The 12,019-nt window shown below is 46.1% G+C and overlaps 1 protein-coding gene across 2 annotated transcripts in view; it reads left to right on the plus strand.

The window, feature by feature from the left end:
* The first annotated feature begins 2,405 nt into the window (after window positions 1-2,405).
* CACNB4 (calcium voltage-gated channel auxiliary subunit beta 4) overlaps window positions 2,406-12,019 on the plus strand; it is a 238,341-nt gene continuing 228,727 nt past the window's right edge. Inside the window, exons 1-2 of one of the 2 annotated variants that reach the window (XM_070422998.1) lie at window positions 2,406-2,482; window positions 3,014-3,097. In XM_070422998.1, the coding sequence (XP_070279099.1) occupies window positions 2,423-2,482; window positions 3,014-3,097 (144 nt within the window). In that variant the 5' untranslated portion in view covers window positions 2,406-2,422. Of the gene's footprint in view, window positions 2,483-2,706; window positions 2,788-3,013; window positions 3,098-12,019 lie in introns of those variants that run through there. The other variant, XM_070422999.1, reaches the window with a different exon arrangement.

Raw genomic sequence — 12,019 nt, forward strand, 5'->3', positions numbered from 1 at the left:
TCTAGGCTGCACCACTGTGGAGTGGAGTTTCCCTCTCGCTGAGCTGACTGGAAGCAGGGAGGGAGGTAGTTGGTTCAAATACCACAGACTCTCACTTACATTATTGACCTTTAGTGAATTTTCTTAAATGTTTCTTCATTTGCCTTCTTTTGGCTAGGATTTGGGACCACTTCCAGAGATTTAAATAATTTTTTGAAAATAATTTTTCCCAGTTTTGCTGTGGGGTGGGTGCAGAGAGGTCCTCGCTGTCCTGCTGCTATAGGTTCTTTTTTGAGAAATCAAAACCAGTGAGACTCTGGGCAGTGGAAAACCAGGAAACTCAAATTCCGGTGCCCATATAATAACTCATTCGATAAATATTGATTAAATATCACTTATGAAAATGGCTCAGAACTAAAAATGGATTGAGTTGACCGTAACCAAAGCAGGGAGTTCTGATTTTGCAGACACACCATTACCCATACACTTTATGGAATATCTACTATATGTGAGGTGGAAGAATAGAAGATAAAAAACTAAAAACCTATTTTAGAAATTAGGAGAGTTTCACAAAAGGAGAACTAATAAACCAAGGCAGCCTATGTAAATGCCCAGAGAATAATTGCTCCAGTTTTTCAGGGGCACAAGAAACTACCCAGCACCGGAGTGGTCAGTCCTGGAGGAAGAATGAGCTCAGCCAGGTTTGGAGAAGAGCAGGATTCAGCCGTGTGTGTGTGTGTGTGTGTGTGTGTGTGTGCGTGTGTGTGTGTGTGTGTGTGTTGGGGGAACGCACTTTCCAAGGCAGGGATGCTGAAGTGGGGTTGTATTTGGTATGCCGAAGCAATAATGTGCAGACCTGCCTGCTTGCCCAAAGGTCTGTAGGAAGAGATCAAGTTGAAGAAATGAGGTGGTGACCAGAATAGCAGGGGAGAGGAGGGCTTGGATGTTGGACCAGTGGAGTTTGGTCCCTATCTTCTGGACTGCTGAGAACAGTAAGTTCTTTTTAGAGAAGAGTGACTGGGACAAAGAGGTATGTAAGAAAATGGCTTTGCCTGTAGTGTGTAGATGGATTGAAGGTGTGTGTGTGTGTGTGTGTGTGTGTATGTGCGCGTGCCAGTTTGCACGCAGTAGGGAGCCTGGGGGCAGAGACTAGTTATTAGACAGTTGGAAAGAAATGACAGTCTGGATTAAGTGAAGTGGGGGGGAAGGAATGGAAGTAAGTGTCTGGTGAATAGTAAGATATAATCATGACTTCAATAATGCCAAGCCATTTTTAAAAGAAACATGGCAGTTTCGATTAAAAAAAAAATCCTGGAATGCAATATGATATGGTCTAATCTAGCGATTTAAGATACTATGCCTATTTTAAAGATGGATTTCTCATGCAGTAACTATAGTTAAACGGATCTTTTTATTTTTTTAAGTTGCATGTATTTTTCCTGTTACTTCAAATTCCAGCTCTTCACAATTTGCTTACTTTGATCTCAAATTGACCTATAGTATGTACGTGCAGAAGAGAACCCAGGGTTGCAACAACAGCAAAAGATTGTGCACGGTTTTATGGATGAGTTTCCTCCCTTGCAAACAGCGATCCACGCAGACATGGGCGGCACGTGGCCAACTCCAGCTTTTTTAGCAGGTGTAACGTGACCTTCAAAACTCCTCAGGACAAGCAGCTCCCCCGTGGGGCTGCATCTCCCGTCAGACGCAGGTGGGCAGGATCTCCGGGGCTGCCCGGTTGACTCCGGCTCGCGGTTCTGAGGCCAGAGTCGGCAAAAAGAATACAAAAACACGGGCAAAAAACAAACCACAAAACCCCATGCCTTCCCACAGTGGGCTGATGAGTGAAGTCGCAGAAAGAAGGTTCTGCTCTTGCCCTTTTAAAATTCCAGTGCAGCAAACACTCGCGCGGGCACAGACACACGCACAGACACACACACACACACACACACACACACACACACACACACACACACAGTCGGCCGGCTCTTCCCACTCTCGGCACCGCACCGGCGTCCCTCCCCAAGTCCTGATTCATGAACCGTGCCACCTTTGTCTCGTTTTAAACTGTGCAGACTATTTTAATCCCGCCACCCCCACCGCAGACTCCCCGCTCCCTCCATCCTCTGGGAAGCTCCGCTGTAAGGCGCCGGCTCGGTGGGAGCGCGCTTCTCCCCGTCGGCGCGGGTGGGCGAGATCCCGAGAAGCCCTCGGCGGGACCTCCGCCTGCGGGGCGCTGCCCGGACGCCGCTGCGGCGCGGGGCACGCGCCTCGGTCCCTTTAAGGTGTCGCGCTCCCCGAAGTGCGGGCAGGGAGCCGCGAGCCGGCGCGGTCCCGAAGCCGGTGGGGACGTCCTGCCGCCCTCCCCTCCCCCGCGGCCGAGTCTCCGGGGGCCTGCGGGTCCTCCGCCCACCGCGCGCGGGCTGGCCAGCGGCTGGGAAGCATGTCCTCCTCCTACGCCAAGAACGGGACCGCGGACGGGCCGCCCTCGCCCACCTCGCAGGTACCGCCCCCTCCCCCGCCTCCCCCTCCTCGGCCGCCCCACAGCGCCCCGCCTTCGTGCCAGGCGCCGGGCCCCCAGTCCTGGGAGCGGGCGGCCTCTCCCCCACCCTCCTCCGCGTCCCTTTCTCCTCCCGCTCCTCCTCTTTCTCCTCCTCCTCCTCCTCTTTCTCCTCCTCCTCTTTTTCCTCCTCCTCCTCCTCCTCACCTCGACTCGTCTCTGCGCTCCCGCTTCCGAGCCCGCAGCCTTCCCCAGCAGATGCCGGGGACTCGGACCCCGCACCCTGAGAGTCTTTGTTAATGGATGTGGTGGGTGCTCGCGGGCTGCTCCTCTCGGGCATCTTTTCAGTTGTCTTGGCTTAGAGTGGATGGGTGGGGGTGGGGGCTGGACTTGGGGGCCGCGGAGGAGACTTGGGTGCGGGCTCTGGGGGACCCCAGGGAGCTGGTTCCGAGGCGGACTGGAGCCGGGGGAGGTCGCTGCTCTCCACGGTGCGGTCCTCACCCGCTTCTCTCTGGCCCCGTGTATCGAGTCCAGGTGGCCCGAGGCACCACGACCCGGAGGAGCAGGTTGAAAAGATCCGATGGCAGCACCACTTCGACCAGCTTCATCCTCAGACAGGTAGGAGGCGGGCGCGGCGCGGAGGCGGGGGGCGGGCTGGGCAGGAGGCCAGAGCGCGGCGCGGGGGTCCGGGGGCCGAGCGCCTCCTTCCCGCTCCGCGGGCGCTCCCGCTGCGCCCTGCTCGCCCTGCCCCTGCTCGCCTTGCCCCTGCTCACCCTGCCCTGCGGGTCCGGGCGTCTCGGCACCGCCCTGGGAAGTAAGTTTGTGCGTCTGGACGCAAGTCCAAGTCGGCGGGGACCCGGCTTAGCGCAGGGACATTGCACTGGAGACGGGCGTATTCCTCGTGGCATCTTCAGTGCGTGGGGAAGTCTCGAAGTTGTATAACTGGACATTGAGTGAGCAAAGCCCGTGGGGCCGCCGGGCACCGGGTTTGATTGGGCTGAGAGTTACGGGTCTCTTCTTTTTTGAATCCTCTTCTTTGTCTAGGTCTTGGGAGAGATCTCCAAGCTCTAGTCGCAAGACAGACAATTAGAGCAGAAAGTTAGGGCTCACTTTCGGACTGCTTCCTTGGTTCTCTAGATGAGGGAGATAGCTGGGTCTATTGAAATCCAGATAAGCGAAGGCCGGCACTCAGCGCCTGGGGTATGGGTGGTGATACACTTAGTGTTTGTTTCTTGTCTTTGTTGTTGTTGTTGTTTTGTGTGTTTGTTTCATAGTGATTGTTTTTTCTGCGTGGCTCTCATGCGCGTTGTGTGTGCTAAAGATTGCAGGTTACCCTGAATGCTTAGGTTTAGGTGCCTTTTATCTTGACCCAGGCAGGATATTGGCCCTTAATTTTGGTACTGACATGTGCTGTAAATGAAACCACCTCTGCGTATCTGCTGGGTACTAGGGAGAGCATTAAAAAAAAAAGAAAAAAAAAAGGAGTCACCTTGATCTCTTTTTGGAACAGATTTGTCAAGGTGTGTGTGTTAGGGGTGACCTGCGAGGACTTTGGTCATTGCACCAAGACACTTGCTTTTATTCCAGCCTCCACTGTGGACTGCGGGAGTGACCTTGGCGAGTTCTTTTCCCTTCAGGCCACTGGGAGCTTTGTGTAATGTGCTTTTAACCTTTGGCGGCAGCTTTGCTGTGTTTCTTGAGGGATTATCTCACCAGTTTGAACAGGTTATCCATGTTGGATGGGCATTAGACTCAAAATTGGACTCAGACCTCTCCTAAAGGGTCCATAAAGCATAATTAGATATTTATTATGTAGATATTCATCTTCTGCAGAGACAGATACTATTACTTCTCTTTAATTCAATGAGCACTAAGATGAGCATTATTAAAATAAATATATTTGGATTCTGAATTCATTCTAAAAATAGTCTGTTCCCTTTGCTGTGCTTAGATTATTTACATATTTGATAAGACATTCTTCATCTTTAAACAAATTTAGTTATGTTACTGAGATCTTATTGTTGTTTACTTGATAGGTACTTCTTTGTGGTAGTTTTATTGTTGCAAAATTCTTAGACATACTATCAGCATATTCCATGAACTGTTTGACTGAAGCGTTTGAGTTCATCTACACCATCACGTCACTAATGCTTTATTCTTCCAAGCACAAACAATATAGTCAATAGTCTTTCTAATGTCCTGTCCTCAATTTGCTCCAATACACGATTAAGTGAGATGATACATGTATAAGTTCTTGTTAAGTGTGCTGGTATGTGTTGACGTAAAAATATGAAAAGTGTTGCATGGTAAATAATTCTGGGAGTAATTTAAACCAATGCAGATTTTTAGAACAAATATATTTCATAAATCTTTCTGAAACTGGGATTTGTTAGTTTAATAAAATGGTCTAATTTAAATGTAGGAATTACTGTAGTTGTGATTATATCAGATACACAACCTTCCTATTTATTTTTGCAAAAAAATACATAATTTTTGCAAGCATGTACAGTTCAGAAAGTATCCTACACCTGATCTCATTTAAGTGGCATAATACAGATATCTATAATGGCTGCAATAAAAATAACCGAGAGAATTTTTATTTCTTTGAGAAGGTATGAAAAATGATTGCAAATGAAATGTAACAGTGTGTTATTTGAAATAAAATTGAACAGTTTTCACCCCAATGCTAAAATAATTTTTTAAGCACAACAGCTCTTTATGTTACTAGAGTCTCATTATTTGTTGAACGACCAATGATTTATTATTTTTGAATTCTTGATACATTGGAGTGCTGGTGATATTTCCAAGTCTGTATGATGCTTTTGCGCATGAAGAAGATAATTGCAATATCAATAAAACAGTGCTGCTCATTTCTCTGTCATATTATTTACAAATATATAGAAAGGAAGCTTTCGCTAAAAAAAAATTGATGTGTCAAATCAGATGGGTAAGACTGGACAGAGAACAGTTGGCAGACTCACTTAATAAAAACAATGTTTATTCTTAAAGCTGGTAAAAATGTTAGTGTTTTGTGTGTATATGTGCACAAATCCATGTGCACACACCTACATATGCACACATGTGAGCTGGCCTGAAAGGAAGCAGAGTGAGAAAGAGAGCATGCCTCCACTCTGAGGACTGTGCACAAACTCCCTCACCACCCTTGACCTTTGTTTCCTGGTTTACTAGATTGCTGGCTTCTACGGTTTAGGAGGGATGGGTGTTCTGGAATGGATCCAGGGAGCAACTAAGTGGTTTCTTTGAGGAAAGGTGAGAACATTAAGTATTTTGCCAGTGAAAGGAGAGAGTGCTTGGGGTGATCCAGGAATGATCTTCAAACTGAACACGAAGGCATTCTTTGGAAATGTGATGGACTGCTTTTGGTCTTCATTGAAGATGAAACTTAAGAACTGGCTACAATTAAAAAGGAATGAGGTTTTAGCCCAGCTCGAGTGGCTCATTTGGTTGCATGTCATCCTGGGTTGTGGTTGGATCACCTGTTGGGGCGTGTATGGAAGGCAACCGATCAATGTTTCTCAAGTCAACGTTTCTCTCTCTCTCTCTCTCTCTCTCTCTCTCCCCCCCCCCCCCCAACCGCCTTCCTCTTTCTAAGCATATCCTTAGGTGGGGATTTAAAGAAAAGAAAGGAATGAGATTTTACAGCAAAACTTTTCTAAGAGTATTGCTATCATTGGAATGGCTTTCCAAGTGAGGCTGTAGAGTTTTCTCCTAGGAGATTGCTTCTGACAAGCTGAATGGATCATTTATTCATGTTTTACATTTTTAGGAAACATTTGCTATGTGCTCAGCAGTTTGCTAGATACTGTGAAAGAAGAATGAAAAAGATCAATGGGACATAGTCCCCATACCCAAAGGATCTTATAGAGTAGTATGGAGACATGGGTGTATAGAAAGGAAATATTTAGGTACAGCATAGTGTGCAGCAATATAGCAAGGAATGAGAGCATGGGCAAAATGCCCATGTGCGCTGAGCATTGAAATACCCAGGATGTCCCTGCACATACAGTTAGTATGGTGCAGGTTACTCTGCCTTGGGTTACTCCCAACTTTCTCCCCATTGGGGTTTGAAGAGAAAATCTGACCAGGGTGGGATTGGTAGGTTGAACTCTCCTTGTTAAGTGTGCCCTTATGAGGATTGCAGTCTTAGAAGGCCTGGCCCCCAAGCCTCATCTTGAGTCCAGATCTCTTAGTTCTGAACTCAGATCTTTAACATATCACCCTCTCTCCTGCCACAGGCCCTTTGCACATGCTGAGAGCCCTCTCTATGGAGTGCTCTTGCTCTCCCTGCTGCCTACTTAATTTTTAATCTTCCTCGAGATCTAACTTTAGTCATCACTTCTTTTTCTAACCCCTTTGATGAGGTCAGTTCCTTAACCATGCACCTCATCCCAGAGTACATTATGCCAGTTCTCACCACTATTATAATTCAACATGTAATTAGATTTCTCTGTTCATGTCTTTCTCCTCATCCAGATAATGAGTTCCACCAGGGCAGGGACATGTCTGCATTTGGTCTCCTTTGCATCCTCAGCATTTAGCTTAGTAGTAGATGTTCAATAAAGACGTATTCATTTGAATGAATGAAGAAACGGGTGGATACAGGACTAGCTTGACACATTTTAGGCATGGAGTTCTGCTTCCACATTTAACTTTTTGTTTAATGAGGAGAAATTGCTTCTTAACAGACCTTCATAAAATGTAGTGGTTTAAAGCAACCACACTTTAAAAAAAATAGTTTTCTGTGGGCTGATCAGACAGTTCTGCTTTCTGTGATGTTATCTGGGCACTGGCATGACTGAAGGGTCTAAAATAGCTCACCTGGTTGTGCAGTGGGTGCTAGCTGCTGGCTGAGACTAACCTAGCGCTTTTGGCAGGAGGCTCAGTTTTCCTCTACCCAGCCTCTCCGTGTGGTTGCATGAGCTTCCATGGTGGCTGGGTTCCTAGAAGGAGCATCCCCAGCAGGAAAGGCTGAAGCTGCAGATTTGGTGAGACCTAGTATTAGAGGCTCTCTGACAGTACTTCCATTCCAACCTCTTAAGTCAAAACAGACCGAAGAGCCAGCCTCGTTTCAAAGGGAAGGTAAGTAGACTCTATATTTTGCTGGTGCAGCAAGGTCGCCTTACGAAAGAGCATGTAGAACAGAAGATATTGTTGTAGACATCTTTGGAGCCATCTATCTTAGAGCAAGGAACTTTTATTTTTTTAGGTATGCTAATCAAATGCTCATTACAATAATTCAATGAACCCACACTGTATTCAGAGGTCTAAAACATATTGAGAGACTAAGTTGATACTATAATAAAACACGTCGGCAAAAAGATTCTTTGGGTTATAATTTGAGCACTGATTATAGAAACCTTTTTCTGATGAAATGCAAGTTTTCTCCAATGAAATGCAAATTCATCAACAGACGGTATATATACTTTGTGCATAGCTCTAAGAATAATCATATGCCTAGAGGCATATATATGCACAAAATTTATTTATAAACTTAGATTCACAGAATTTTAGAACAGGAGGAGATTGCAGAGGGAAAGTGCTTCAATTCCCCATTTTCAGGTAAATAAAATGGAGACCAAGGGACATAAAGGCCTTACCAAAGTCACACTAGTTGATAGCAAGGTACAGTCTCAGATTCTACAGTTTTTCCACCACAACCTCTTTGTCCCCGAAGAATCAAAACAGACATATAAGCACACATAGATGTGGACACATGAAAGGCTATATGGAGCTTATTCCTCTTAGGTCCTAGAGATATTCTTAGTTTATGTGGTTATTGTGAAGAACAAAGCAATAATGGGATAATCTGGAGACTGTATTCTCCCCCCACCCCCCCCCCCCCATTTTATCATGAGATGAAATTTTTGTTTTTATTGTTTATGGTTACACGGAGGGGTTTTTTGTTGTTGTTGTGTGTTTGGTTTTATTTATTAGTCACTGTATACCCAGAGTCTAACCAAGAAATAAAGCTATGTGAGTTTTTACAACTGAGGGACTTGAATGTAGAGATATGATTAAGCAGGTGGTGAGAGAGATTAGAAGCTAAATCTAGACGTTAGCAATAACAGGAAGCCACTATCACCTCTGGGCTAGAAGAACAATGAGAGGAAATTGTTACTGGAGCCCAGGGGCCAGAAACACCTGGAAGGTGCTGGAACCACTGGGGTACTGTTCTGCAGGAGCAAGAGAGAAGAGGGTATCACCTCACATTGTCAGAATGGCTTTTATAAAAAAGACAAGAAATAACAAGTGTGGTGAAGATGTGGAGAAAAGATGTGGGAACCCTTGTGCACTGTTGGTGGGAATGGAAATTAGTGTAGCCATTATGGAAAACAGTATGGAGGTGCCTCAAGAAATTAAAAGTAGAATTACCACATGATCCAGAAATTCCACTACTTGGTATTTATCCTACAAAAACAAAAACATTAACTGAAAAGATACCCTCCTGTTCATTGCAGCATTATTTACAATAGCCAAGATAAGGAAACAACCAAAGTGTCCATGGATGGATGAATGGATAAAGAAATTGTGTTATAGCCCAGCTGGCATGGCTCAGTGGTTGAACGTCAACCTATGAACAAGGAGGTCACGGTTCCATTCCTGGTCAGGGCACATGTCCAGGTTATGGGCTTGATCCCGGTAGGGTCAGAGCAGGAGTTAGCCGATCAATGATTTTCTCTCATTATTCATGTTTGTATCTCTCTCTCCCTCTCCCTTCCTTTCTGAAATCAATAAATATATTAAAAAAAAGAAGTTGTGGTGTATATATTATGCTATATTATTAAGCCATAAAAAGAGGGAAATCTTGCTATTTGCAACAATATAGATGGACCTTGAGAACATTATGCTAAGTGAAATAAGTTAGACAGAGAAAGACAAATACTGTATGATCTCATCTTTATGTGGAATCTAAAAATAAAAACCCAAACAACCCCTCCCACAAACCCCAACCTCATAGATACAGAGATCTGATTGGTGGTTACCAAAGGTGGGGGTGGGTGAAATGGGCAAAGTAGGTCAAAAGGTACAAACTTCAGCTAATTATCCTATATTATAAAACCCTAATATGCAAATTGACCAAATGGCTGAACGACTGGTTGCAATGACTCACACTGACCACCAGGGGACAGATGTTCAATGCAGGAGCTGCCCTCTGGTGGTCTGCGCTCCCACAGGGGGAACACCGCTCAGCTAGAAGCCAGGCTCACAGCTGGCAAGCACAGCGGTGGTGGCAGGAGCCTCCTCCACCTCCGTAGCAGCGCTAAGGACCCCTCAAAGGATATCCAGCAGGTGGACATCCCCCGAGGGGTCCCGGACTGCGAGAGGGCGCAGGCCTGGCTGAGCCTACCCCACCTCGCCAGTGCACGAATGTCATGCACTCGGCCTCTAGTAAAATAAGTAAGAACTGGGGATGTAATATACAGCGCGGTGATGATAGTTAATAAGTAATATTGTCTTGAATATTTGGAAGGTGCTAAGAGAGTTGATCTTAAAACTTTTCATCACAAGAAAAAAATTATAAGTATCTGTGAATGGTGATGGATGTTAACTAGATTTGTGGTGATCATTTTGCAATATGTGCGAATACCAAATCATTATGTTGGACACCTGAAACTAATTTTATTTGTCAATTATATCTCAATTTAAAAAAAAACAACAAACAAACAGAGAGAGAGACGCAGAGGAGATGCAGCGTCTGCCAAAGAAGCCACTTGAGGTGGAGAGAATGGGGGGAAATACTCTGGCTTCTCCTTTTTTTCCACTCCCAACTCACACCCTCCTTCCCCCAGCTCCCTGGGGTGCCTCCCATTGGCTGAGCCCTGCTGGAAGCCAGCTAACACAGGAGCCTGGGAAACAGTCTGCAGACCTTTCAGATAGAAAAGAAAGCACAGAGGGGAAGGGGAGGACTAAATCTGAGGGAAGCAGCCAGGACTGGCACAGCCATTATTATATTTTAGTTGCATGGATGAACAACCATGAAGCATTTTTTTCACCAGCAAAATGGGAAGTTTTTATTTGCTCTGTAAGTAGAACTTCCTTGCTCAATAGTATGATCCAGTTACAAGGAACCTTAAGGAAAAGCTTATATCTGTTTCCTTTGTGAATTTTCTCTGGAATGCATCTTCCCATAATGCATCTTACTTCTCGTGACAATTTTGGCTCTTGGGCTTGAGTAAATGGAACTGAATTGACGATGCTCCCGAGTGACAAATCTAATTATTGGGCAGCTAATCAGTGAACCAGACATTTTTCTTTCCTTCAAGTCTCTGTTTTGGGGCACACCGAGTCCCCTAAATGTCATTTTTGTAGAAGAAAGGACTATTTAGCCTTCAGTTTAGGATGGTCATATTTTATTGAAACTCAGATAAATTCTGATTCATATCTTTCTAGGATGCTGTGTGGAAACATAAGAAAATGACGTTGGCTTTGCCGTGGCCCTCCCCCCTTAATTACTCCAGGTGCCACTCGGCAGTGTTAGCAAGGAGCACAGACTGCTCCTTATCGAGGGGAGAAGCAGAGGTGTAATTGAGAGAATGTACTAGTACTTCGGTCAAACCACGTGGAGCAGTTCGTTGTGGAAACTGTTCTCTCCAATCCTGGAGATTCTAACACTGTGGTTGGCAAACTGCGGCTCTCGAGCCACATGCGGCTCTTTGGCCCCTTGAGTGTGGCTCTTCCACAAAATACCACAAAATACCACGTGCGGGCACGCACATACAGTGCGATTGAAACTTCGTGGCCCATGCACAGAAGTCGGTATTTTGTGGAAGAGCCACACTCAAGGGGCCAAAGAGCCGCATGTGGCTCGCGAGCCGCAGTTTGCCGACCACTGTCCTAACACAATGGGGGAGCCAGGCACAGCAAATCTAGGTCTGACCCATCTTTTCTGGCTGAGGTCTTGGCATTGTCCAAGCTCATCATCTTCCTTTGAGTTTGGCCAGTCCTTGGTCTCATTTCTGCAGCTCAGACTCGGAAGAAAGCATAAACCCTAATCAGAGCAAGCCGGCAATGCAAGTTCCCCAGGTCCACTGAGGACTCCGGGAACATCCGCAGACATGGGTGGAGTGGGCACGAGGCCCTGTTGGGCTCTGTAGCGCTCAGTGTGTGGCCTCTGCGTGCTTTCTAAGCAACATTGTAGAACAGATGCTTCCTAGGACCACAAGCAGTGCCATTCTCTGCTTGCTCCCCCTTTGCTGAGCCTCCTTCCCAAGGACTGTGCTTGCTCAGAATGGGTTTCCGGCCTCAGAAACAATTCTCTGACTCTGAGCAGGGTGGGTCCAGGGCAGACAGGGCCGCTGGGTGCTTTTGACTTCCTTTGAGCCCAGGTGTTGACTAATATTCCCTTTGTGGGTTGTGCAGAGCACTTCCTAAACCATCCGCAACACACACACTCGGTAGAATACCTCTCGAGGTTAGAAATCGTCAAATTGATTAGTGTCTAGAGGAGCCTTGTTATCTCCAAGGCGGCCCCATAAGCAGCCAGTATTGTCCTGCCTTCACACAGTTACATGTCCTGGT

The sequence above is a fragment of the Myotis yumanensis genome, unplaced genomic scaffold (genome assembly GCF_028538775.1).
Source record: "Myotis yumanensis isolate MYYU_CA2020_CCGP unplaced genomic scaffold, mMyoYum1.0.hap1 SCAF_8, whole genome shotgun sequence".
Taxonomy (NCBI): Eukaryota; Metazoa; Chordata; class Mammalia; order Chiroptera; family Vespertilionidae; genus Myotis; species Myotis yumanensis.